Genomic DNA, 27545 nt, shown 5'->3' with positions numbered 1-27545 from the left:
TCAAATAGGTGAAGGAACAGTTTCTGATAGCATTGCTTCTGGTTTTGCTAGTGCGCATTTTAATTTGTTGTGGACTTTTCTGTTGGAAAAAATAATTACGATAGCACTGACTGATGCATACAGTGAGGAAAAGAAAACTCGGAGGTCTGAGATGAGAGAGGTCTGCATGGTTTTAGCGACAGTCAGGGTGTAAATCCACAGAGTGCTATCAACTCCGAAGAAAAGAACATAAAGAGTAACCAATGTGACCACCGCTTTGGCTGCTCGGGTCTCAACTGTGGAACCCTGGTTTTTGTTTGAGCTCCGAATCCCTTTTACTTGCTGCCTGTGTCTATACAGAACTAGCAAAATGAAAGCACTAGCTAGTACCATAAGGACAATGGGTATAACATCTCTGGAGGTCTGCAGTGCACCATTAGCAAGCTTTACTGTCTGCGATGGGAATTTCACAAAGCAGTACTCAAGATTCACAGCATGTTTATTGCCAGTTGAGTTATTTGCTGAGGAAATAGAAAATAATACAGCTGGGGTACTTAAGGACATATTCAGCAGCCATAGAAAGACAAGAACGGCGCCAAGGTATTTTGCTGCTTGTCGTTTGACAGTGGACCAAGTTGAAGTGACTGGCGCCAAACTAATACATTGAAAACCACTCAGTAAAAATGTCAGCCAGATTGACAAAGATCTGGTGGTTCTGTAAATGAAAATTACAATTTTGCAACCATAATCATCAAACAGTTGCTTTAGCCCAAATGCTGCTGTGGTTTCTGGGATGCACCTTACCAAAACCACTAGTAAATTTACAATGGCTAAGTTGGACACAATTGTATCTGCTGGGAGGAGCTTGTGTTCACAGTAGGCAATGTGGATGAACGTTGCAATGATAGTCAGATTACCTGGAATTCCAATCACTGTTAACAGGAGGTAGAGTGTACCTTTCACAACACTCCTTCCTTCCATAATATCCTTTTCTTTAAATTATTTGTACTTATTAAAAATGTTGTTCTGGTGCCTGTGTTAAACAAAAAGAAATCCATATTATCTTGACAGAAATAATTAAACAAATACAAGCGATCACTTTAACAACTAAATTAGCTATTTAATGCATTTGGCCATTGAATACAATTTATAAGTATGCCTTAAACTTAATTAATATACTATTTTAAGGAGAAGTCTTTGTTTTATTAGCTGTGACCAGATGGTTGCATAATCCATGTGCTGCCTGGTTTAACAAAATTAAAATCCTTTTTAATGTCAAGAAAAGATAATTACTTTTTAAATTAAGAGCTGTTTCAATCAAGATGAACATACTAATACATTTCATTATATTTAAAGGTCAAAATTCTCAGGTAGCATATGCATTTTCATAGGTCACACCTATACACCACTCTTTTTTTTTTACTATATTTCAATTTGTGTTTAACTCTAGATAAGATTTGGAAAAGGTTTTATGAGCCACGTTATATATAATATTATCCACATTTCCAGTTATATGTTCTTAAGAAAACCAGGAAATATTTTGTGATGATGTGAAAGTGGTGGTGATCATAGATGATAGTGAAAATACTTAAGCCCCAAAAACAGAGCTGGCAATGGCACCAAAACCCTTGTTGTGAGGGGAATTCACTGGGTGTCTCCAATGACACTGGTGTTGGCTCTTTTGCCATTAGAGGCAATGCTGTAAAGTAAATGATGTATTTGTTCATGCTATCATAGATTATAGTCACCATGATCGTTTTTCCAATGATGCTGTTGCTTGGGGATCCAAGAATTGAATCTACCTACAAAATAGGGCGGCACAGTGGCGCAGTGGTTAGCACCGCAGCCTCACAGCTCCAGGGACCCCGGTTCGATTCCGGGAACTGCCTGTGTGGAGTTTGCAAGTTCTCCCTGTGTCTGCGTGGGTTTTCTCCGGGTGCTCCGGTTTCCTCCCACAAGCCAAAAGACTTGCAGGTTGATAGGTAAATTGACCATTATAAATTGTCACTAGTATAGGTAGCTGGTAGGGAAATATAGGGACAGGTGGGGATGTTTGTTGGGAATATGGGATTAGTGTAGGATTAGTATAAAATGGGTGGTTGATGTTCGGCACAGACTCGGTGGGCCGAAGGGCCTGTTTCAGTGCTGTATCTCTAATCTAATAAAAAAAAATCTAATAAAAAAAAAATCTAACAACCAGGTGAGAATATTTCCTTACAGAAAAATGGAAAAGATAAATGAACTATTTGCGGAAGGGACCTCAGTACATGATCATAAGTAATGCCAAAGACTATGCTGAGGCATAGGAGTCAAACCTGATGTGCAAAATCTGATGCCAGTTTGTTGCTCCACAGTGATATTTATGTCAGTGTAAAAGAACATATTTCTGTCCTATATTTGTAAATAGGTATAGAACAATGAGAATTTGCAAGAAACATAGAAGAAACAACTGAAAATAGTATGCTCTTGGAAAATTTTCTTTCTGAGTTTTTGTGAGTGATCTGCAAACCTCGTCATAAATTTAAAATGTGCTGTTTTTAATTAAGATGCGTACATTATATTTTGATCTGAGAGCAGTTCAAATGAGAACTGTTGTGAAAAAATTGAAGAAAGTAGTTATAGAAAATTATTATTCACCTAAACCTTTTACTGCATTAAAGCTGCTCTGTAGTGTTGTGCATAGATATATGGATGTGGTTATATTAATGCTCAAATGGTGTCTCAAGATTGGATAATTGTATCAGAGCTATGGCTTTAAGGGATACCCAAAGCTTTCCAAAATCCAGCCTGCTGTTGGGTATCTTGAACAAATAAGAAATAATGAACAAAGAAACACATGATCAATTCAGGAGAAATGTTCATGTTTTGACCCTAGGAATTTGACTTTGATCAAGAGGATAATTTATTCAAAACCAAACCAAATTCACATTGAAGAATTGTAAGCCCTAGGGTGTGATGTATCATTTAACTGATGTTGTTTGCACCATTACATGACTGCAGTCAAGCACTCTATGGGGAAGCCAACAGCAGGATTAAACTTTTGTTGTATTGCCAATTGAATGTCAAGATTTCTGCAAAAATGCATCAGCCTACCAGTCTTTTGTAACTTTGCATCAGGTCCATCCTAATTTGGGAAAAAAGAAAAACTTTTTGTATGGCAATATGGCAGGAGGTCAGGGTAAGAATTAAAAACACTTTGAAAATGGGATCATAAGTCCAAAAGCACTATTAGTAATCCAGCAAGAGAAGGCATATACTTGCAAGTTCTAGCCAAATTACACCAAAGATCATGATACCAGAACTACCATCTCTTCCATTGTCATCTAATTACCTCCAAAAATATATATGTTTGGTTCAGGGCTCAGGTTTTATGTCTTCAACTCCTAGTTTTTTTTTGTTAGTATCAAATCATTTCTTCTGCATTGTCAATTTAGGAGGCTCTGAAACATATACAGAATAAAGTATCATAGAATGGTTATAGCACAGAAGGAGGCCATTTGGCCCATCGTGTCTGTGCCAACTCTTTAAGAGCAATTCAGCTAGTCCCACTCACCCACCTTTTTTCCAGTAGCCCTGGAAATTTTCTCTCTTCAGATAATTATCCAATCACCTTAAATCGGTGTCCTCTGGTTCTCGGTCCTTCGCCAATAGGAATAACTTCTCCCTTTCTACTCCATCCAGACCCCTCATGATTTTGAATACCTTTATCAAATATTCTCTCAACAACAGCTTTGCCAATCTATCCACATAAGTCTCTCATCCCTGCACTATTCTCATGATTCTTTTCTGCACCCTCTCCAATGTCTTCACATCCTTCCTAAAGTGTGGAGCCCAGAATCAGATTTTTCATAGAATCACTGAATTATAGAATGGTTACAGCACCGATGGAGGCCATTTGGCCTGTCATGTCTGTGCTGGCTCTCTGAAGGAACAATTCACCTAGTTCCACTGTCCCGCCTTTTCCCTGTAGCTCTACGTATTCTTCTTTTTCAGATAATAATCCAATTGCCTCTTGAATGCCTCAATTGAACCTGTCTCCACCACACTCTCAGGCAATGCATTCCGGATCCTTACCACTCATCGTCCTCATGTCACCATTGCTTCCTTTGCCAATTACCTTAAATCTGTGCCGTCTGGCTCTCGATCCTTCCGCTAATGGGAACAGTTTCTTCCTATCTACTCTGTCCAGATGTCTAATGATTTTGAATACCTCTATCTCCTCTCAACCTTCTCTTCTCCAAAGAAAACATTACCAACTTCTCCAATCCATCTATGTAACTGAAGTTCCTCGTCCCTGGAACCATTCTTGCAAATCTTTTCTGCACCCTTTCTAATGCTTTCACATCCTTCCTAAAGTTTGGTGCCCAGAACTGGATGCAATACTCCAGTTGAGTCCGAACTATTGTACAAGTTTAACATAACTTCCTTGCTTTTGTACTCCATGCTCCTATTGATAAAGCCTAGGATGCTGCCAAGTTTTGTATTGTCTGCAAATTTTGAAATTGTGCCCTGTACGTCAAGGTCTAGGTCATTAGTTTATATCAGGAAAAGCAGGGGTCCTAACAGTGACTGCTGGAGAACTCCACTATAAACCGTCCTCCAGTCTGAAAAACAACTGTTCACCACTACTGTTTCCTGTCACTCAGCCGATTTAGTATCCATGTTGCTATTGTCCCATTTATTCCATCACTCTAACTTTGCTGGCAAGCCAGTTGTGTGGCACTTGATCAAATGCCTTTTTGAAGTACATGTACACCACATCAACAGGATTTCCCTCATCAACCCTCCCTGTTGCCTTATCAAAAAACTCAAGCAAATTAGTTAAACATGATTCGCCCTTAACAAATCCGTGCTGCCTTTCCTTAATTAACCCACATTTGTCCAAAGATATTAAAAAATGTCATTTAAATAAATATTTTCATGAATCCATAAGCAATATAAACTTGGTTTAAATACATAACCAACCATGTATATCATAAATGCTTCTGTATAGCATATATACTCTGCTGAAGCACCGTAGGAGTTTGTAACACAGAAGGCCATTCAAGCCCACTAAGTCTGTGCTAACTGTGCTAGAGCAATCCAAAACTAATCCTCCTGCATTATTCCTAGTCCTGTATTTTCCTCCGATTCAAATATTTATTCAAATGTCCCTTGAAATTCTGCCTTTCTAAGGATTAATGATGTACTTAAGATAATTTACTGTACAATAATGATATTCATCATGACACTATTTACAGGATTTCAACTAATTAAATATTAAGTGTCCAGATGCCCAATAGCTAGTTTGGTGCATTTATTTTAGTCAAAACAAAGCTTAGATAAGTTTAGCAAGAAATATAAACAGGCATATAGAGTCTTCAACTTTTTTTAAAATCCTGACATTACAACTTAAGACTGGCCTGATCATAACTTACAGCTCTATTCCAACCCTGCCTTCAATGACTGTCTGCTTTCTCAGACTGCAACTCCTTGTGGCACTTGGTGCCTTAACACTTGTCAATATCTCAGAGAATTATATAACTCAGAAGGCGACCATTTATTCAATCGTACCTTGATGGCTCGTTGAAAGATCTATCCAATTAGTCACACTTTTTCCCAATAGCCCATGCGTTTCTTTTTCCCTTTTCAAGTATATATTCAATTCCCATTTGAAAATTACTTTTGAATCTGCTTCCACCACCCTTTCAGGCAGTACATTCCAGATCATAAGTCACTGCGTGGAAAATCTTCTCATCACTCCTCTGGTTCTTTTGTTAATTATTTTAAATTTGTGCTGCCAGTGGAAACAATTTCTCCCTATTCACTATACCAAAACCCTTCATAATTTTGAACACCTCTATTAAATCTCCCCTTAACCTTCTCTTCTCCAAGAAGAACAATTCCAGCTTCTCTAGTCTCGCCACATAACAGAAGTCCCTCATCCCTGTTATCCATGCCACCCTGGTGCCACTCCAGTTCTCCTCCTGAGTCTCATTTGACAGAGCTACAAATCTCACCTTCCATTGTGGTTAGTGTCAAATTCTGTTCTGTCTGTGGGCAGTTTTATACATAACCATACTCTTAATTCCTGAGGCAAAAATTGCAGTTTTTAGGTGCTTTAAACCACCTTTGTCTCCTATCGCCTCATTCTCTTGTTTCATTTCTCTTTGTTTCTTACTTTATATTCAGTACTTTGCTTATAACTTATACTACTTCATAATTAAATATAATTTCTCCTTTTACATAAAATTATTAATGTTCAATTACTTAAATATATTTTAAATACAATTGCAGCCTTTCTGAAATGAAATTATAATCCCTCTGTTTTTAAGAGTAACATACTAGCTTCACTCCTTTCTTTATTAATGTCAGAATTTGGTTTTAAGATATAATTTGAAATATTATCTTTTATATCTTTAATAACTGTAAAATTCACAGACCTTCATTAAAATGCATCACTACATGTACCTATAACTGATATCCAAAGTGAAACATTGATTGCTTTGAAAGAGAATAAAAATAATGCTTACCATTGTTTGTTAGAATGTGATTGAAGGGCTCTTGAATTGTATATATACTCCATTAAAATACATTGGAGAATAGGGGCTCAAGGAAAATAGTTGTATTTAAAATCAGATATATACTACAGGGAATAGGACTCTAGCACCTGCCAGTTAGCCCATGTACCTAAAAACAGGAATATTATTAACTGAACAGAACATCTTAATTAAACAATCAGACAGAAATGAAGGACATATATTCTTCTTCTCCAAATTGTGAGTCTTCACAGTAACTAGATCAGTGGAGATCTTTTGCAGATATTTTCTCCAATCTCATTTTTCAACTAATTTTCCAAAAGTTTAAAAATAATCCATTACTGGCCCACCAACAGTTTCCCCTTTCAAGTGTTGTTCAGTTTTCTACCTTTCTGATGGATATTTTCCATCAGTGAAGATTGTGAACGAGAAAAGTATGCTTCCTTGCTGACCTGGAAAATATCAACAGTGGACAACAGAAATGTACAACTGGCTGTTTGTAGGATGCAGTTATTGATAATATTGCAATGAATGTTAGGACATTATCACACAGGTCTTGTTATATGTCGCTGTGTATGAATCATTCTGTAGGAGGAAGAAAGTAACAAACATCAGGATGTTAACCACTATCTTTTTCAGTAGTCTAATGAGAAATGTTTTCGTTACCTTTCTGTAAAGTTGCTAGCATGTTGTTAAAATGAAAACACTTGTGTTATTTGATCTTCTGCTTCCTAAAATAGAACAGCAACAAGGCAATGCTGTCCCAAAAGAATATTCTATCTTCAAAATGTTACTTAGGTCGCTGCTTAGAACATGGAAAACATTATGCCTGAAATGTCTAAGTATGATAATATAAACAGCTCCACGCTAATTATCACAGTTTTAAATTACAGATGATCTTCCAACAGTCAAAACAAATAATCTAAATAAAGTAAATTGGAATAATTATCCTGTGGAAGATGATCAGGGAGTCCAAATGCAGAAAACAGAGTTTGTTTGTAAAAAATTAATTTGAAACACTATGAAACCTGAAGTAAGTCTTCTTTGCACTCAGATTGCACCATTTTCCACTGCTTCATCAATGATCTTCCCTCCATCATCAGGTCAGAAGTGGGGATGTTCGCTGATGATTGTACTATGTTCAGCACCATTTGCAACTCCTCAGGTACTGAAGCAGACCATGTGCATCTGCAACATGATCTGGACAACATTCAGGCTTGGGCTGATAAGCGACAAGTAACATTCGTGCCACAAAAGTGCGAGGCAATGACTATCTTCAACAATACAGAATCTAACCATCTTCCCTTGACATTCAACAGCATTACCATTGCTGAATCCTCCACTATCAACATCCTAGGGCTTACCATTGACCAGAAACTGAACTGGAGCAGATACATAATACCGTGGCTACAAGAGCAGGTCAGAAGCTAGGAAGTCTGCAGCAAATAACTCACCTCCTCACTCCCCAAAGCCTGTCTACACCATCTACAAGGCACAAGTCATGAGTGTGATGGAATACCCCCCACTTGCCCGGATGACTGCATCTCCAACAACACGCAGGAAGCTCGACACCATCCAGAGCAAAGCAGCCCGCTTGATCGGCACCCCCATCCACCACTTTAAACATTCACTCCTTCCACCACTGATGCACAGTGACAGCAATGTATACCATCTACAAGATGCACTGCCACAACTTACCAAGGCTCCTTCGATAGCACCTTCCAAGCCCACAAGCCCTTCCACCTAGAAGGACAAGGGCAGCAGATGTGTGGGAACACCACCACCTGCAAGTTCTCCTCCAAGCTACACACCATTCTAACTTGGAAATATATCACCGTTCCTTCACTGGCACTGGATCAAAATCCAGGAACTCCCTCCCTAACAGCACTGTGGGTGTGCCCGCACCAGATGGACTGCAACGGTTCAAGAAGGCAGCTCACCACCACCTTCTCAAGGGCAATTAAAGATGGGCAACAAATGCTGGTCTTGCCAATGACATACAGAACACATGAAACAAAGTTATCTGCCAAAGACAGCTTTCAAAGCAAGTTACAATTTCATTAACCCCTTTAATAGACATGTAAAATTTGTGAATTGTGTACATTTCCATGATGCAGAGTGATGAGTTCTTTCATATAGTTTTTCTTTATTCAGTAGAATTACAATATTAAATAAAAGGTAGCTCAATGCTATTACATTAATATAAAATAATTTCATTTTCATAAAATTATATAATTACATGTTTGATTTGTGTCATTCATAGAATATAAAGAGTCTGACTTCTTTTGTTTGGTACTGATCATACCTATACAATCAGTTAGACAATCTCCAAAAATCTCCTGTCTCTGCACTGTTACCTCAGGAGTCAGTACTGATGGCATCCAGCAAACCAGGCAGACAGCTGCGATCCACTGCTACCCATCCCCTGCCAGAACCCCCATGACACAGTCACTCTTTATTGGTAAGAGTTCTCAGGGTTATGGTAAAGAAACATCATAAATATGTCATAATCATAAATATTGCTTTATAACGTTTTGGATTATGTGGCATTTCAGATGAATGCTAGTGCCCTCTAATTGCTACTGTGGCACATTACCTAGTCTGGAGCTAAATGCTACAAATATCACTTGGCAGGCAAGTAAGATCAGTTGTGCAAGAGAATGGTCTCATTTTTATTCTTCAATTTTACCCCCTCCATCTTCTACTAGAATACTGGCTGAGTACAAAATCTCCCACCAAGTTAAAAAATGATTTTAAAAAATTCTCTGCAACTGCAAACAGTTGGTTGTCGGCCAACCATCCCTGGAACTTGAACTCCTTAAACATCTGTGGTCTGATTCTAATAATGGCATAGAGGGAATGTATTTTGATCCATCTCTTTATAGTTGGCACAGGATGAATATGTATCCTCCTCTGAGCGATTCAATTTCCAGTGCATCAAAATGCATCTAATGAAGCTATCCTGATATGCTGCACAGATGCTGTGTCTGGCTTAGAATGGGGCTCTGTACAATTAAAACTCATGAGAACTCAATAGATAAAGAAGTGCTTTAAAGTATTGCACATGCACCTTGCTCTGTAGATCCCGAACCACAGTCAATAGTGATGAACAGGATTAAAGGATAGACATTTCAAATTGTGTTTGGTGCTTAAAATGGAATGAGTACCCTCAACGTTGAAATAAATATTGTTCAAGGAAAAATGTTTTGTTTTAATAACTTTCAGAAGTTTGGGTATACAGTCTTGGGGGAAAATGTAATTAGGCATATTAGCGAGCATGGGGATTGCGATGCACAATTACCCGATTCCCGGTCCAGTTGAGGCAAGCGGCACGCAAACTTTGTGCTGCGTGCCTCATCAACATGATTGTAGTGTGCAGCCTGGCACAAATGTGTTGCTGACTGGCTGCATGTTCAGCAGGAGGCCCAGGTGTGTACGTGCCTAGCACAATATACAGCTAGCTTGCACTTCTTAAAGGCAACCTGCCCCTCTTAAAGGGGAGGTGTACTCAGGCTACAACAGCTGGTGGAACAGTCTCAGAAAGTCTTTGATGGAGACAAGAAGAGTGGTAATGAAGCAACAGGCCAAAGAGAGAAATCCTAGATTTTCTGATGCGGCACTGGAGGCCTTAATCGAGGAAGTCAAAAGGAGGAAAGAGATCATGTTTCCACAGGGGGCCAAGAGGCCTCCCAGACATACCCTGTGAAGGGAATGTGAGCAGGTGGTCAGGGAGGTGAATTGCTGGTGTCTGGTCCTGAGGACCTTCTGCAGTGCCACAAAAAAGTTCAATGACCTCACACGAGTGGTCAAAGTCAGTGAATGCAACTTCAAATGACATCTCCTACCCAACACATCACCAATCTCTCACCCTGCTCAATGCACTGCAGCCCCATCATTCTCCTATCAGCAATGAGGATTCATGTCGAACATTCAGATGCTCTGGGCTGGATTTTATAACCACCGATCTCCGTGACAAGCTTCCAAATGGCGGCCCACACGCCAAAGAGCTGCCAAGAAATCCAAGCGCGCCAGCTCACCCATGAAGTTAATTTGACCCAGCTCCCCCGCCCACACCTCTCCCACGACCCCCCCCCCCCCACCCCCCGCTGCACTGATAAACTTACGTCCTCCCTGCTCCCCACCAGTGTTGCGCCTCATTCCCCCGGATGGGGATTCGAAGGTGTGGGAATGCCAGCTGCCAGGCCGAAGATCGCAGCGGGACATCAGGAGTTTATTTAAACAAATTATTTTAATTGATTTAAATATTCAAATTATGATCCCGTCGCCCAGCAGCGGGATGCCACCACTGTGACTCGATGCCGCCATGAGGATCAGGCTGGGCCCTGCAGCCGCGGGCCTCATCCAGGGCCATCTTCAGGCCCTACTACCACGGATCCTGACATCGAGGACTGTTTGTAATCCAGCCCTATATTTCACCCACAAACAATTACCAAAGATGTAAGTATCCGGCTTTTGCCCAGTGGCTGAGGGCTCTTAAAGTACAGTTCAGCTGTGAGACACTCAGAGAAGTAATTCTGTTGGAGGAATTTAAAAACTCTCTCCCATTCTCAATAAAGACTCATGCAGAGGAGCGGCGGGTCCAGAGAATCCGGCAAGTGGCCGTCCTGAGTTTGTTTTAATTTATGAGTTGGTTTCCCAGGGGAGAACATTTCCTAATCACCGCCACAAATCCGAAAAGGACAAAGGGTGGGAAGGTGATAGAAGCCCAGGCAGTCCTGGGAGAGAAAGGAAAGCAAGAGACACTGGGGGCCCTCCTCCAGCCATAAAGGAAGGTGCTGTGAACAAGACTCAGAGACATGTGTGCTTCCATTGTAATAAGGCAGGGCATTTGAAAGCTGACTGCTAGAAACTAAAGGGGAAACCAGTAGCTTTAATCAGGGCACAACCGCTCAGTGAAGGCGGGGACCTGATGGAAAGCCCAGAAGAACAAGCTGTGGCTTTAACTGCAGTAAGACTGCAACCCAGGAAGCTTACTACAGCCAGTGCAGGAAATTTTAATAGGATTCCTGAAGGTTATCAGGGTTTTGTGTTTGAAGGGAAAGTAACCCCATACCCCTCAAGTGGGGCAAGCAAGCCCATAGTGATTCTCAGGGACACAGGGGCCACTAGATCCCTTTACTGGGAAAAGGCCTGACCTTTCCTCCAGAGAGTACAGTGAACACCAAAATGGTGGTGAATGGTACTGGAGGGCAGTGTATACCTGTACACTGGGTGCACCTGGAGTGCGACCTAGTTTCGGGACCAGTGACCGTAGGGATTGTCCCTAGTTTGCCTGTGGACAGGGTTGACCTGCTCCTAGGTAATAATCTGACGGGGGTGAAGGCCCCTCCAGTAGTGAAAGAAAGACTGTAGGAGGTCAAAAAGACAGAGCAGTGGCAGGAGATGGACCCCTGTAGAGTCCCTGAATGTGCTCAGGCCAAGATCAAACCAGCTCCCGCAGAGGAGACTGCATTGGCACAGCAGGTGAATGACCATGAAGTCTGCCTATCCAAGACTTTCTTTGGAAAGTTAGGAGACCCAGGGAATGAATTAAATGGATTTTCCCTAGCTGAGGTCAGCGAGCCGACCCAGTATTGCGTGAATTAGCACAGGCTGCCCAGTCTGAAAGTGAAGCAGAGGAAGTCCTTGATTGCTGCTATTTAAAAGAATGAGGTACTGATGAGGAAATGGAGTTCTCCTCACAGACCTGAGAGCAAGGAATGGACAGTAGTTCACCAGTTAGTGGTGCCGCAGAGGTATTGGGGAGTAATGTTAAGAAAGGCCCACAAGACTACAGTGGCTGTACCTGCCAGTATAGGAAAGACCAAAGCTCACATAAGAGAGCTGTTTGAACATAGAACATAGAACATAGAACAGTACAGCACAGTACAGGCCCTTCGGCCCACGATGTTGTGCCGAACCTTTAACCTACTCTAAGATCAAACTAACTACCTACCCTTCATTCTACTATCATCCATGTACCTATCCAAGAGTCGCTTAAATGTCCCTAATGTATCTGCTTCTACCACCACCGCTGGCAGCGCATTCCACGCACCCACCACTCTCTGTGTAAAGAAACTACCTCTGACATCTCCCCGAAACCTTCCTCCAATCACCTTAAAATTATGCCCCCTGGTGATAGCCCTTTCCACCCTGGGAAAAAGTCTCTGGCTATCCACTCTATCTATGCCTCTCATCATCTTGTACCCCTCTATCAAGTCACCTCTCATCCTTCTTCGCTCCAATGAGAAAAGCCCTAGCTCCCTCAATCTTTCTTCGTAAGACATGCCCTCCAGTCCAGGCAGCATCCTGTTTGACTGGCCAAAACTCCACAAAGATGTGGTGGAGTACTGCAGGAGTTGCCACATGTGCCAGGTTGAGGGGAAATCCTAACCTACAGTGAAACCTACACCCCTAAGCCCTGTACCGGTGTTAGGAGGACCCTCCAGCAGAGGGCTGGGGAACTGTAAGGGACCCCCACCAAGAACAAAAGGGGACAGGCAGGCACATGGCTGGCAAAAGTTTAGAAAGAGAAGGGGAAAAAGTGACCAAGAGGGCAGGTTAAAGGAAGTCCGGGAGGAATCCCGGATGAAAACCCCTACTATCCCGTCAACCAATCCCAAAATATGTGAAAAGGTAGACCCCACATCCTCCTATGTAAATGCAAGCTCTAGAAGCACTCCGCCAGAGTTGCTAACAGCATCTACAGGAACCTGCAGAGACAAAGAAAGACCTCTAAGGGGCTCAGAAACCATTAGGGTGATGCCTCACCTAGTCAAAGTGCCAAAGGAGCGTGCAGTCAAGTCTGCACGCATACTGCAGGCAGGAATGTCGCAGAGAACAAAGGGGAGATTAACAAAGAATCCTCCCCCACAGGCAGAGAAAAAGGGAACCACCCATCCCCTGAAGTCAAAAGACTTTGCATGACTCAGCAAAGCACTAAAAGAGAATTCAAAATAGACCCTCCCACCACTAACTCTCCTGGAAAAAACATTATCTCAACAAAAACAAAACCCTGTTACAGTAAGACCAGGTGAAGGCTGAAAGGGACCCATAGACACCTTTCTCACCTGGTCGTAACATGTGGAATAGGCTGTTCTGTGCATGGTGGCCCACCAACTGCACAGTCATGGAGTGCTAGCCCTTGGGGTTGCAGTGCATTTCCCCATTAATGTATGGGGTCTGCAGAGCCATGCACGTGCTGTCAGTGACTCCGCACACATTTGGGAATCCCACTAGCCTGGCAAAGTCACATGCCCACTCTTCCTGCTTCTCTCCAGTAATAGAGAAGACTATAAAGTCCCTTTCCTTCTGTACAAGGCCTCTAGCACACCTCTCTAATGCAGCGATGCACGGCGGGCTGCTATATGTTGGCAATGTCACCTACTCCCACCTGCATGGATCCACTGGCATAGAAATTGAGGGCCATGGTGCTCTTCATGGCCACATGAGGTGCTCATCCTCACCTACTGTTTGGCTGTAGGTCTGGTTGGAGGAGGTGACACAGTTCAGTGACCACCTCCTTGGTGAAACGTAACCACCTCAGACATTGCTCCTGGCTGAGATGGAGGTAGGAGAAGTGCTCCCTAAGGACCCTTGGCGGGGAGGGCCTTCTATTGAGTGCCCTGTTGCTCCTCCTCCCCCTGCACCCATCTTTCCCTCTTTGCTGCTGATGATCCATGACCCCATCGTGTTGCAGCCCAAGAGGGACTGCAACTAAAGTCCCCGTTATTTAAAGCAGGCTTTCACCTGAAAGGCCTTCCAACTTTTCTGACCTCCTTGTCGAAGTCCAGCACCACTCCCATGTGAATCCAAAAACTTTACCAAACTTCTTCAGTAACACTCAACACAGTACTTCCCTCACTTTGCAGCAGCGAAAGAAAGTCAAAAGCACCTCACCTGGATGTTCTATGGTGATCCCTTTAAAATAGTACTGATGGAGAGTCTGCAGTGTGGGGGGGTGGGGGGTGGGTGGAGGGTTGGCATTGCAGCCCCCATGCAGCTGGGAGTGCTTAAGAGAGATGTTAACATTACCTGGAAGCTCCCAACAGGGGCCATGTGCCAAATCAGCATTAGACACTAAATACAACAGCAAAGTAGTCCGGATGCTGGAAAACTGAAATAATAAGAGAAAATGCTGGAAATACTGTGGTATGTGATGGGGAGAGGGCAGGATTCTGCCTACCCATTTACACCTCCTCTAGACTCATCTTTTGTTTCTTTATTTGTTCCATTACTATCTCTCTGCCTTTCACTATCATCCCTTTTGTCATTTAATCTCTCCTGCCCTCCAACCTATCATAGGCCTTCCCGTCTGTACTTTCCACCCCTCCCCACTTTCGCTGCCTGGTTTTAAAAACTATTCCATCTCTAAGCACTCCCAGTTCCGACAAAGCTTCACTGACTTGAAAGGTTAACTCTAGTTCTCCCTTCAGCGATGCTGCCAGACGTGCTGAATATTTCCAGCATTTTGTTTTATTTCAGCATTAGATACTGTTCGACATTATGATCCATCCACTCTGCCTGCTTCTGTCAGACTGCATGGCACGCCCGCATTAGCGCCTTACAATCAAGGGTGCGCCACATGGGCCATGCCACATGTGGCCGGAAGCCATCTAGTCAACAGTTTTGGAGCTCCAGTGGCACTACAGAACCGAATTTTGTGATCATCATAGAATCATGGAATAGTACAGCACAGAAGGAGGCCATTTGGCCCACTCAGTCTGCGCCAGCTCTTTTGAAGAGCAATCCAGTTCGTCTCATACCCCCGGTTTTTTCCCCATGTCCCTTGCAAATATTTTTCTAATTCCCTTTTAAAGTCCGTCATTGAATCTGTATCCACCACCCTATCAGGCAGTGCGTTTCAAATCCTAACCACTCGTCGCACAAAAAGGTTTTTCCTCATGTCGTCGCTGTTCTTTGACCAATCACCTTAAATCTGTGCTCTCTGGTTATCGGCCCCTCAGTCATTGGAAACAATTTCTCTTTATTTACCCTATCTAAACCCCTCATGATATTAACAACCTCTATCAAATCTCCTCTTAGCATTCTCTGCTCTAAGGAGAACAACCCCAGAATCTCCAATCTATCCACATTCCGGAAATCCCTCATCTCGGAAGCCATTCTTTAATATGACTTTGATGCTGCTTTTTCCTTTTTAATAATGGCTGTAGCCTTATAATGACCTCATCGCTTATTCGTAAATAACAAATACTTGGAAGTGCCTGAGATCAGGCGTATTGTTCGAAGAGTCTCAAATATGAATACATTTTAAATGCACCTCCAGAGATTCATTCAGCACTAGATTATGTGCTCAAGTCTCTGAAGTGGGGCTTGAATCTACAACCTTCTGACTCGCAGCACTAAGCCAAGACTGAATTATTCAAGATCTTTGCTACTGTCTTGCACAAGGTCTGACTAACAGTCAACATCAAGTGATACTATATTCATGTACAAGCCAGTACTTTCAGAACAAGCAGGCATGAAGAAAGCAGGGTTCCGAAGAAGGGTCACTGACCCGAAACGTTAACTCTGCTTCTCTTTCCACAGATACTGCCAGACCTGCTGAGTGGTTCCAGCATTTCTTGTTTTTATTTTATATTATATATTATGAAGAAAGCATGTTGATTTAATCAATTAACTGTCAGAGCAGTTGCTTTCCAGTTTCAAATTTGTTTTGTTAGAAGAAACAACACTTAAAATCCAATGTAAACATACTTTGTTAACTCTGAGACTTGAACTTATTTCTGTTTTGAAGAATCAGGTAAGTTTTCTTAACATATTTTTCACATTCTTCAGATACCAATGGGCCGACTAAGGTCCCAATATGTCAGACAAGTGTGCCGCCCACCACACTGGTGAAGGAAAACACATAGGCCCACACTTGAAATGGGCATCAGCTCCTTTGTGAATGGCATAACCCGTGTTTGAGGTCCCCACTGCAAGATTGGTTTGCCCTGAGGCAGCCGGCGCTGGTAAAAGCAATCCTGCAACCCTTGGGATCATCTGCTCCAAAAAGGTAAGTTTTTAAAATCTACTTAGATGAATGTTGGATCAAGGGGAACAGGAATGCCCAGGCCAGCACTCAAAGGTTCACCAAACTATTTCCTGGAATGGAGGGATTGTCCTATGAGGAAAGATTAAATAGACTGGGTCTTTATTCTCTAGAGTTTAGAAGAATGAGAGGTGATCTCATTCAAACATACAAAATTCTTACAGGGCTCGGCAGGGTTGATGCAAGAAGGATGCTTCCCCTGGCTGGGGAGTCTAGAACCAGGGGACACAGACTCAGAATAAGAGGCAGGCCATTTAGGACTGAGATGAGGAGGAATTTCTTCACTTAGAGGTTGGTGTATCTTTGGAATTCTCCGCCCCAGAGGCCTGTGGAGGATCAGTTGTTGAGTATGTTCAAGACTGAGATCGATAGATTTCTACATATTGAAAACATCAAGGGTTACAGGGATAATGCAGGAAAATGGTGTTGAAGTAGAAGATCAGTCATGATCTCGTTGAATGGCAGAGCGGGCTACAAAGACTGAATGGCCAACTCCTCTCCTATTTCTTATGTTCCCTCACTCCTGATGGTTGCCTCTCCCTGCCCTGATTGCTGCAGCTCCATGTAATCCCACTGCCAGTACATTCCCCCATCCTTTCGTGACCTCCTGTTTCCTCCTACCTGCCCTCCAAACACCCACCAATCCCCAGCCTCCTATTCCAACCACCAACGCTCTCTTACCTCAGGTACAATAGCCAGATATTGGATTACTCTTGGCCAGCTGGCTGCTCATACCATGAATTCCTCCATGAAATGAGATCTGAGGGCCAATATCAGGAGTGCCTCAGGCCTCAGCAATCAGGCACAGGGAATGTACCCTTCACCACACCCGCAACCACTCCTCCCTCCCAGCCCCTGCACAGCCAAAGAAGGACACGGCCGCATTCCTGCTACTCAGTTATTTCAATAGTACACAAACATGCTGAGACGAACAGTATCTGTGTGTAACCCCAGCTTTATGGTAAGTGAAAGTTTGGGGCACAATGCACCATTTTACTGCCACCCTTTGATACGCTTGGTCCTTTTCTAACACAAGTTTTTAACTTTATATTTACACAAAGCAGGCTTGAAAAAAGTCAAATTTACATATCACAAAGTTCCCAAATGGCATAGTTTCCATCTGACAATTTTTCAGAAAAACACAGAGATAATGTCCATGAAGAATTCACATGCCAATAAAAGCAGCCTTAAAACAGCATTTCTTTAATATTGATGCTTCCTCTAAAATATTTATAATGGTTGTCTCAGCTGTTTATATTGAACTGATGCTTCTTCAGGGACTCAAATTGGCCAGTTCCTGTTCCCATGATATTCTGTTGCTAATTTTCCCTTAGACCTAATTAACAACTGAGGGTGAATGTGGAGATTAGATCACTAATTAACACACAGGGAACTGCATTAATGGACAACTGGGGAAATCCAGTTTACTGCAGCACGGAAAAACACTCAATGATTGAATTTGGAAATATTATGTTTTAATTGTTGCCCACTTCACTGGTAAGAACACCTGCTATATTTTCCTTTGTTCAACATTCATGTTAAATTGCAATGAAGATTTATTTTGCATATTGGCCACCCTCTCCAGCACCTTTAACCTTATGTTCACAGGGAAAAAAGGGCAGCTTTCATAAACAAACCAAGTCCCCAATGAACTGAAGCTTATCTACTTGTTTGTCATAAACAGGATAGCATTCCACTGGACTAACAATTACCCTCACATGATGTGCCAGAACCAACATGGGTTGATGACCACACTTTCCTGACCCTAACAAAACAAGTAAGTACCACACTGACAAAGCATTACATTTCGGCTAAGACTAAATAAGGATAAAAACACAGCAAGAATTCGGCTGCACACTACTTGGTTTGAACGACATAGAATGGGGTAGAAATTAGCCATCATTTCGAGCCAGAAAATGGATGCAAAATTGTCCAATATCATAGGGCCATGCTCTGCACCCCAAGGACACCTGAAAAGCATCTAATTCCATATTGGCCTTGAACGAATTTCAGGCAGCCAGCATATGCTAGTGAGGGGCCTAATGCCTGCCCCTCGGGGAATTTGGGCTGCCCTGAGTAGAGCAGGCATCAGCACTGGCTCTGCTTACCTTTTCCAGACGTAGATGCAGCCAAGCAAGAGGCCAACATCAAAAAGGTAAGATTAAATTTTTTTTTAATTGTATGGAGCCAAAAAGAACAGGAGTGATCCTCCTGACTCCACATCATTCCTGTTGGCTGCTGTCAACTGTGATTGGCCCCCTTCCCATATCCTTCACCCCTATGGCCCTCCCCATCCCCCTAGCCCGGTATATGACCTGAGGGCCACTACTAGTAAGGCAAATGTTCAGACCACAGACAGGTAAGTACATATGGTAGTGCTGCACTCTTTTGCTTATCTATGTGGTCTATTCCAATAAGTAAATTGAAACTGAATTGGAGTTCCTTCTTTTGAATTGAAAAAATAGCTAATTATTGCTGAAAACAGAGACATTTTGTCGAAGCTTTTCATTTTGCACTCATCAGGACAATTCGCAAGAATATCAATGTAAGTGACGCAACAAATTTATACTGTATGAGAAGAGAGTGCTGATTGGTTGGCAAGTGGACTCTGATTGGTAGAGGTGTTGCCATGGACAATGCACCAGTTTATGGTGCCTGACAGTTAACTGTCAAGCTTTGTTTGAAATTTTGAACCAGGCAACTTGACTCTGATTGGTCAAGTCATTCATTCTCTATACTATGTTTTTAGCTCCCCCTTGGTGAATCCTTATTCACCACTTTCCAATTATAAGGCAAAGAAACCAGCACAAACAGGCTTTCTGAGGTTTAAAGAAGAAAAGTTGAAATTTATTAAATTTAAACTCTAATCCAGTTAACGCCTATGGATACACGCCACACCCCATGCTAGCATGCATGTGCGATACACACATGCAAATAGAGACAGAAAAGAGCAGAAGAAAAATAAAGTGGAAAGGTTTGAGGCAATATCTGAAGAGTTGTTGTTACAATTCTTCGAGCTCACTGTAGAGTCCTTTGATTGTAGTTAGATCTTGCTTTTCGTTGGGGCCCAGTATTCTCCTTAAACCTTGTTGTCTGTAGGAGACTTTTCTATCTTGGGGTTCATGTGTCTTCAGTGGATTCAGAGGCTTGTGAGAAAGATATGGGAGCAGACAGGAGAGAGATCTTCTCAGTCCAGGAGCAAACAGCTTTCCCCAAACTGTTTGTATAAATTCAAAATTCAGGTTGCCCAGCAGGTTAGTCATATGACTAGCTGGTTTGACCATGTCCGTTTGTGTATTCAGCCATCTTAGCAGTCAACCTGGAATGCGAGCTCCCCCTTCAATGTCTGGAGATCAAAAGTCCATTGTGGGTTGAATGTCAGAGAATGGCTGCTTTGTCCTTCCAAACACCGTCAGTTAATATGCAAATGCCTTTTCCAGCCATGGCTGATCTGTTTAACAAGTCCTCCCTTCACTCCAGTAACAGTTTAAAATCAATGTTTATGACAAAATTAATGTGCCTTATTCTTGGCAGGTGGGGGCCTAGCTTGACACCTCCACAACCAGCAGAATGAAATGTGACTTGAGAAAAGGCACATTTCATTAAAAGGGTTGAGAAAAATGTAAGATACAGAAAAAAAATATGCATTACTCTCATTCATTCGCATTTATTCATAAATCCTAAAACTTCTCTTGATGCCAGTGCTGCTTTAATTGCCCCCTTTTTGGCATCCCAATAAACATGTGGTTCTTTTTTTTTAAAAAGTCAGTAGTGGGTGAGTCAATCCTGAACTCTCTTTCAGTGCTTTGTTGAGTCATACAAAGGCTTTTGACTTAAAGGGATGGATGATTCGCTTTTTTTCTGACTGTGGGGAAGGATTCTTTGCTAATCTCCCCATTGTCCCAGAGGACACTCCTACCTGCAGGTATTTATGCAGACTCTACTACACACCCTGGTGGCACTTCAACTTGGTGAACCATCAGCCTTACAGTTTCTCTGCCACCTAGAGGTATTTCTTTGCCTCTGCAGGTTCCTGTAAGTGCTGTTAGCAACTCTGGTGGGGTGCTTCTAGTGTCTGCATTTACGTAGGAGTATGTGGGATCTACCTTTTCACATTTTCTGGGTTGGTTGACTGGACAGTAAGGGTTTTCATCTGGGATTCCTCCCGGACTTTCTTTAACCTGCCCTCTTGGTCACTTTTTTCCCTTTTCTGTCTAACCTTCTGCCAGCCTTGTGCCTGCCTGTTCCTTTTTGTTCTCGGTGGGGGTCCCTTACAGTTTACCGGCCCTCTGCTGGAGAGTCCTCCTAACACTTAGGGGTGAGGTTTCACTGTAGGTTGGGGTTTCCCCTCAATCTGGCACATGTGCCAACTCCTGTAGTACTCCGCCACATCTTTGACTCTTATATCAGAACTCTAACATTTATAGTAAATCAATATACTGTCATGCAGGCCCCCACCTGCCAAGAATGAGGCACATTAATTTCACCACATGGACATTAAATTTCAAATTGTTGCTAGGAAGAAGAGAAGACCTGTGACAAGGGGTTGCCAGGCCCCTGGCTGGAAAGACATTTTTGCATATTAACAGACAGTACTTGGAACAAAGGAGCTATCCCCTGCTCCAATACAATCCACAAACAGACGTGGTCAAACCAGTTAGTCACATGACAAACCTGCTTGGCAATCTGTTTTTTTTTTTCTGAATTGTACAGTTTTGAACTGAGAGTCTGCAGAGAGACCTCTTCTGGCTGGCTCACCACAGCCTCTCCTGTCAGTCTGCTCCCATCTCTTTCTCATGGAACACCAAAACCCACTGAAGGCACATGAACCAAGAGAGAAAAGTCTCCTACATTGAACAAGGTTTAAGAAGAAGACTGGGCCCCAACAAAAAGCAAGACCTACCTACAATCAAGGGCTCTATAGCGAGCTCGAAGCACAGTAACAAAAAAACTCTTCAGATATTGCCTCAACCATTTTCACTTTATTTTTTTCTGCTCTTTTCTGTTTCTATCTGCATGTGTGTATTGCATGTGCATGCTAGAGTGGGTATGTTGTGTATCCGTAGGCGTTAACCGAATTGGAGTTTAAGTTTAATAAAATTTCACTTTTCTTCTTTAAACCTGTGAAAGCTTGTTGTGCTGGTTTCTTTGCCTTATAATTGGAAAGCAGTGAACAAGGATACACCAAAGGGGGAAGCTAAAAACACAGTGTGTTTAAAATTAAACCCCGTTACAGTATGACTAGGTGAAGGTTGAAAAGGAACCCCAGACCTCTTTCTCACCTGGTCTTAACAATACCAGAAAGAAAATGAACATTAAATTTGCTTGTAGACATATTAAAGCACAGCAAACAAAGTGACTATCACCCATTAATTATTTGTCACTTAGATAGTGAGGAAAGTGGGATGACACTTATATTGAGATGACATCTGGCTTGGTGTACAGAATCAGTTAAATTATCAGATAAGCTTTGACCAACACAGAATTAAACTGGTGAAAAATAATTTCAGGAAATAATTAATGGCAAATGATTTGTAGACAGACATTAATTTGATTGCTATGCACCAACCATTACATTTCTTAATGTCGCGGATTTAACTATAACAATATAGTACTGACCAAGTATAATTACAATTAAAAGTTTGAAAAGCAACCAATTGTTATAGTTTCACATGTGGTACTTATGCAGACACTGGTAATTACTCCCACAGTGTACTGCAGATTGCAAAAGGTTTCATTAGTGTCCATAAAATGACTATATTTTTGGCACATTGCTAAACCTAGGAATTGCGTGAGGTTGTGTTAATGACTCAAAGCTGCTGATTACTGTGAATAGCATTCCATCATCATATGTTATAAAAGTCCAGCTTAAGACATTAAATTAAAAATTTGTTGCACAGAAAATTAATTTGGAATAATCTAATTCTGCCAGCTGAGACACTGAATGTCACTGTGATGTAAAATGCATTGCAGCAATATTTAAATCTGCAAAAAAAACTGGAATATATGCTGTACATGCATGCCCTCAGGACACAATTATTGAAAATCTTCCAACTAACATTTAAACAAAGTAATAAGATCATTAGTGCTGTTCAGCCTTAATTACATATTAGCTAATTTCAATATGAAGTGCAATTTGATTGAAAATGAATCAATCTGGACTGGATGAAATATCGCTAAATTCATCAAACACTTGAATTTTACCATAATTGGATACTAACGCTGTGATATATATCCGCTTAAAAACAGATGGTGGCACATGTGTACAGAGAGATCATTTCTGGTGGTTTGTAAGGCGAATACATTTGTGTTTCTTTATAGTTTAATGCAATCTTATGCAGCAGACTTTGTTTTTTGGGACTGGGTTTCAAATCTGTTCATGCCTGAATCTAACAAATCAAAAGCCAGGAATAAATGCCCACCTCTGACTTGCACGCTATTTTTCCAGGGCTTGCAAACTCTTGTAATCATTTCGGTTTGATGTATTAGCATAATCTGCACGCAGATTAAATTGTTCAGCAGCTTGGCATAGAAATATTGGAGAGTTCGAAAACTTGGCTGGACATAACCGTCAAATCATAGCTTCAGCTTTTCCCCCGTATCTGTCATCCAGAAAAACAAAAGGGAACAGAATTTCCTCCAGATGCGCAATTCACCCAAATCAGCCGAACCAGAGCAAAAGATCAAGGAGGTTCAAGTGCAGGTTAAGTTCTGCACAAATCGAGTTTCCCAATCTTTTGCACTGGTTTAAAAAACACTGCGCTTTAAGCCAAGCCAGCCCACAAAAATAGCCATACTCTCAGATCGAATGAATCACATGGTGAGTTTCTGCTAATAGCACCCCTTTTCCAACTTTCAAGGAGGCTCTAAAAGTTGAGCTTTTTTTACGTGCAAGGATACTCATAATTTTTTTTAAATAATTAATTTACTAAGGAGCTGACTATTTAAAATTAGGCTACTCACAAGACCTGGACACCCTTCTTAAAAATGCTTATTTTTTGTGATAAATCCATTTTCAACTAGTAATAAAACTGCACTGGGTTACCTCTCTTAATCATATCAAAACATATTTTAATGCAAGAAAATAAACCAATTATGTTCTAAAATGCTGCCTGATTGCATTGGTTCATAGATGAATTTACGCGAAATGCATGTGAGTTTGAGAGGAAAATTGAGAAAAATTCAATTCAGAAAATTTGTGCATTTCTGAGCACAATTTTCACCTGGATTACTGATTGCACATGAACCAGAAACTCTTGCCAAAGCTTTCATCTATCTGCAATCCAGGAGCACCTCATATTTGTATCTGACTTCACGGGTGTCTAAAGCTCTTGAATATTGCTGGAGTAGCCATTCTACGGACTGAACTTTATTAGCGTGCTGCACATTGCAGCGGCACGCTTTGATCATAAGATCATAAGATCATAAGAACTAGGAGCAGGAGTAGGCCGTCCGGCCCCTCGAGCCTGCTCCACCATTCAATAAGATCATGGCTGATCTTTTCGTGGACTCAGATCCACTTACCCGCGCTCTCACTGTATCCCTTAATTCCTTTATTGTTCAAAAAGATATCTACCTTAGCTTTAAAAACGTTTACTGAAGAAGCGTCAACTACTTCACTGGGCAAGGAATTCCATAGATTAACAACCCTCTGGGTGAAGAAGTTCCTTCTTAATTCAGTCCTAAATCTGCTCCCTCTAATCTTGAGGCTATGCCCTCTTGTCCTAGCTTCACCTGCCAGTGGAAACATCCTCTCTACTTGTATCTTATCCATTCCCTTCATAATTTTATATGTTTCCATAAGATCCCCCCTCATTCTTCTGAATTCCAATGAATATAATCCCAATCTACTCAGTCTCTCCTCATAAGCCAACCCCCTCAACTCCGGAATCAACCTAGTGAACCTCTTCTGCACCCTCTCCAGTGCCTTCAGAAACGGAAGTGCCGCTGCTGAGGCCCTGCGATATTTTGCGGGACTCATTTAAATGGAGGGGGCGGAGTGGCTGCCCCCGATGACATAGAGGGGGCGGCCTCTCCTTCCCCGGCAACGGCATCCGGCGACAACACACAGGCACCGATGCCATTTTTAAAGGGCTTCAAGCCCTTAGGAAAAGATTTAATTTTTAATGTCATATTATCATACATTTTCATTTAAAAATAATTAAAAGCTGGGGGCCCTTTTCCAACCCCCACCCCCAATGTTTTTTTTAATTGGCATATATGTAGAAAATGTACTTTATTACCAACCCGAACTTCTCCCGACAACCTCGTCACATTTGCCCTTTAACCCCTTCCCACCATCCCTACAGCCAATAAAAAGTGATTTTTCAGTTCTCCCCCCACCCCCCCACCCGACCTGAAAATTAAACTCCTCCCCCCTCCCCATCAGCGCCTCGCCTTGAATCCCCAAACGGGGATCGGAAGGCACAGGACTTCCGGCCACAGGCCAAAATATCGCTGTGGGACGGCCGCTCAGTCTAGGCAAGTTGTTTACCATTTATTTGCTTTCATCACAATATGCAAATGAAGGCCCCGTCGCTGTCTGGCGGGGGGTGGGGCGCACAGAGGCCTCGCTGCCACCGGTAAAATGCAGCGGGGCCTTCCCAGCGTTGGGGGTCATGGCGGGTCCCTCCCACAAGTATTTTACGGGCCCCCGCCACAACGTCTGACATCAAGGGGCTGGTAAAATTCAGCCCTACATGTGTGAATTTGAACAGGGAATACTCAAAGCTTCTGTCAGTCAGAAAGTGAATGCTCACCAGGTTTATATAAAAATGCACTTAACATTGCTCAACACAAAATGACTAACTTACCTCCCGTTACTCTAATCAAGTCTTTTCTCATCATATACATAGACTATTTCTCCTCCTTTATCTGTAGTACCCGACTTTTTTTTTATAAAATCCTGTTTTCTTCATCATGGGGCATTTGAGATGTCCAGCATTGGCTATGGATGGGATTTCAGATTTTGCTTTTTCCCCTAATGCCCTGGAGATGGTAGCTAACCACACAGTAGACAGCGTTAAACCTGTAAAAAAAAGATTATATCTGAGGCTGCTAACCTTGTTAAAATATTTAAATGACCAACCTGCCTCCTGGGAGCGGGTTGGCTGCCTGTCTCTTGTCCTGCCTCCGTTAAACCCGGAAGTGGCGGGTAGGAGGAGACTTGGGGTGAGGCTTGAGTTTTTAAAAATTTTAACATCTTACCTGAGCCCAACCTACCCATTTCAGGGAGTAGAAATTCACCCCAATGCTTCTTCAGGCCAGCTGCAACTTCATATGCAGAGAGCCAGCTTAAACAGCTTGTGTGAATATTATGCTGGCTGTCAGATTTGTTGAGCAACCTCATGAGTAACTTGAATCTGCTCCTTCATCACTGGCTTCAAGTCCTCCTGCAATTTCCCAAACAGAGCAGTTTGTTGGACTTCAGCCTCAGCAACTTTCCAATAAATCCACACATCTCCTGCCTTCTTGATAAATGACTGAAAATTCAGCTGTGAATTGTGGTAGAGTCCTGCAACTCCAAAGCTGCCTTGAGCTGGAAAAAAAAACAAATCCTCAAAATTCAAGCCAGATGATAATTTCTAAAAATATCAAAATAGCTCGTGGGTCCTACTTCTACCTCAGAATGTTTATCTAATTTGCCCATGGCGAACAATATACTTCATTTGAAATTAAAATGTTGTCAAGAAATTGTGGGCTAATCAGAAAATATGGTGATTATTTTGAGAAAGAATTGTTACAGGCTACCGTGAGCCCTCACTAATCATTCCATCAGTTATTTTTTAGAAAATTTTAAATGGGCTTGCAGTGTAAAAAGATAATGTTACTATTAATTGTACCAATGCAGACATAAAAGCCCTTTCCTCCACCCTAAAACAGAATGTTAAAAAAAACTCCATATATACTGCTATAGTCTTTTCTATGTTTCTAGCTATCCATTGCGGGGATGAGGGGGATTAATCCATTTCAGCATTTCTTTTCTCATTCTGAAGCAATTGGGCAGGCGAGATAGAAATAGAAAATGTGCACTGATTGAGAGGTCCTGTGATTTTCACTTGCAAGAGGACCAGCTGGTCCAGTGGATTTCAAATGGTTAAAAACCATTGACCTCCTTTATAAGGAAGCATAAAAGGCCAAATATTTCAGGGATTACCTGTAAGTAAGCACAGTGACAATGAAACTTCCCTGTGTACTGTTTATTAGAGTTTGCAGATCAACTTTTACACTGTGGGGATTTATAATTTTGCTGCAGGCTCTAATATCAAATGTATACTTACAGTTTAATTAATGTTAAAATTCTGCTCAACTCCTGCTGCTTTTTCTCCTGGCAGCAAAAATAGGCCCCTGGATCCCTCTCAGCTGACAGAACTCTATTTGCAGGAAATGAGCATGAAGTTCTGCACAGTTAATTTCTGTGTACTTGCAAGTTACAGTGAACTGATATTATCAACAAAATGTAAGGTTCAAATCACAGTAAGTCATAAAAATAGCAAATGTAAAGAATATTTATTCTGTTAAAAGAATAAAGGATGCAAAATAAAGGAGGTACTAGACCACTAGAGATTGTAGTTTATCCCAATTTCAGGTCCTGATTTCAAAGTTTCCATGAGATTGTAGAAGGATTTGTAATATATACTTTTAATCAGTCTTACAGAGTTCCATTTGGCGAGCTTTTATGTTTGATGCGCTGCGCTGTGGGACTTCATTGTCTCAGAAATTTTATTTTCAAATAAAGGTTTCATGTTTTGCAAATTTATTTTTTGGATGTTCAACTTTTCTTTCGACAATTTCCTTCCACTATAAGGCATGTTACAGAGGCAGCACAGATATTGAACTTGCCCATATTGCTTGCCAAAATACCTTTCAACTTCCTCAATCCATTCTGATGGTGGTTCTCTGGTTTTAGATTCAGTCTGTGCTGAGATTTACTAAACCACATTGGCTTCCTGAATGAAATGATTTACATCAGAGGCATAAACAATTCAACTCTT

At 41.7% G+C, this 27545-nt stretch overlaps 1 protein-coding gene across 1 annotated transcript; it reads right to left on the bottom strand.

The window, feature by feature from the left end:
* On the bottom strand, positions 1-25798 carry ora2 (olfactory receptor class A related 2). The gene is made up of 4 exons (XM_068057589.1): positions 25759-25798; positions 25365-25579; positions 3073-3103; positions 1-1012 (listed from the first exon to the last, which is right to left on the bottom strand). The coding sequence occupies exon 4, from the start codon at positions 958-960 to the stop codon at positions 1-3; it is 960 nt and encodes a 319-aa protein (XP_067913690.1). The 5' UTR covers positions 961-1012; positions 3073-3103; positions 25365-25579; positions 25759-25798.
* Positions 25799-27545: the final 1747 nt, after the last annotated feature.

This window comes from Heterodontus francisci, chromosome 25, assembly GCF_036365525.1.
Source record: "Heterodontus francisci isolate sHetFra1 chromosome 25, sHetFra1.hap1, whole genome shotgun sequence".
NCBI lineage: Eukaryota > Metazoa > Chordata > Chondrichthyes > Heterodontiformes > Heterodontidae > Heterodontus > Heterodontus francisci.
This window is presented reverse-complemented; position numbering and strand designations above follow the sequence as displayed.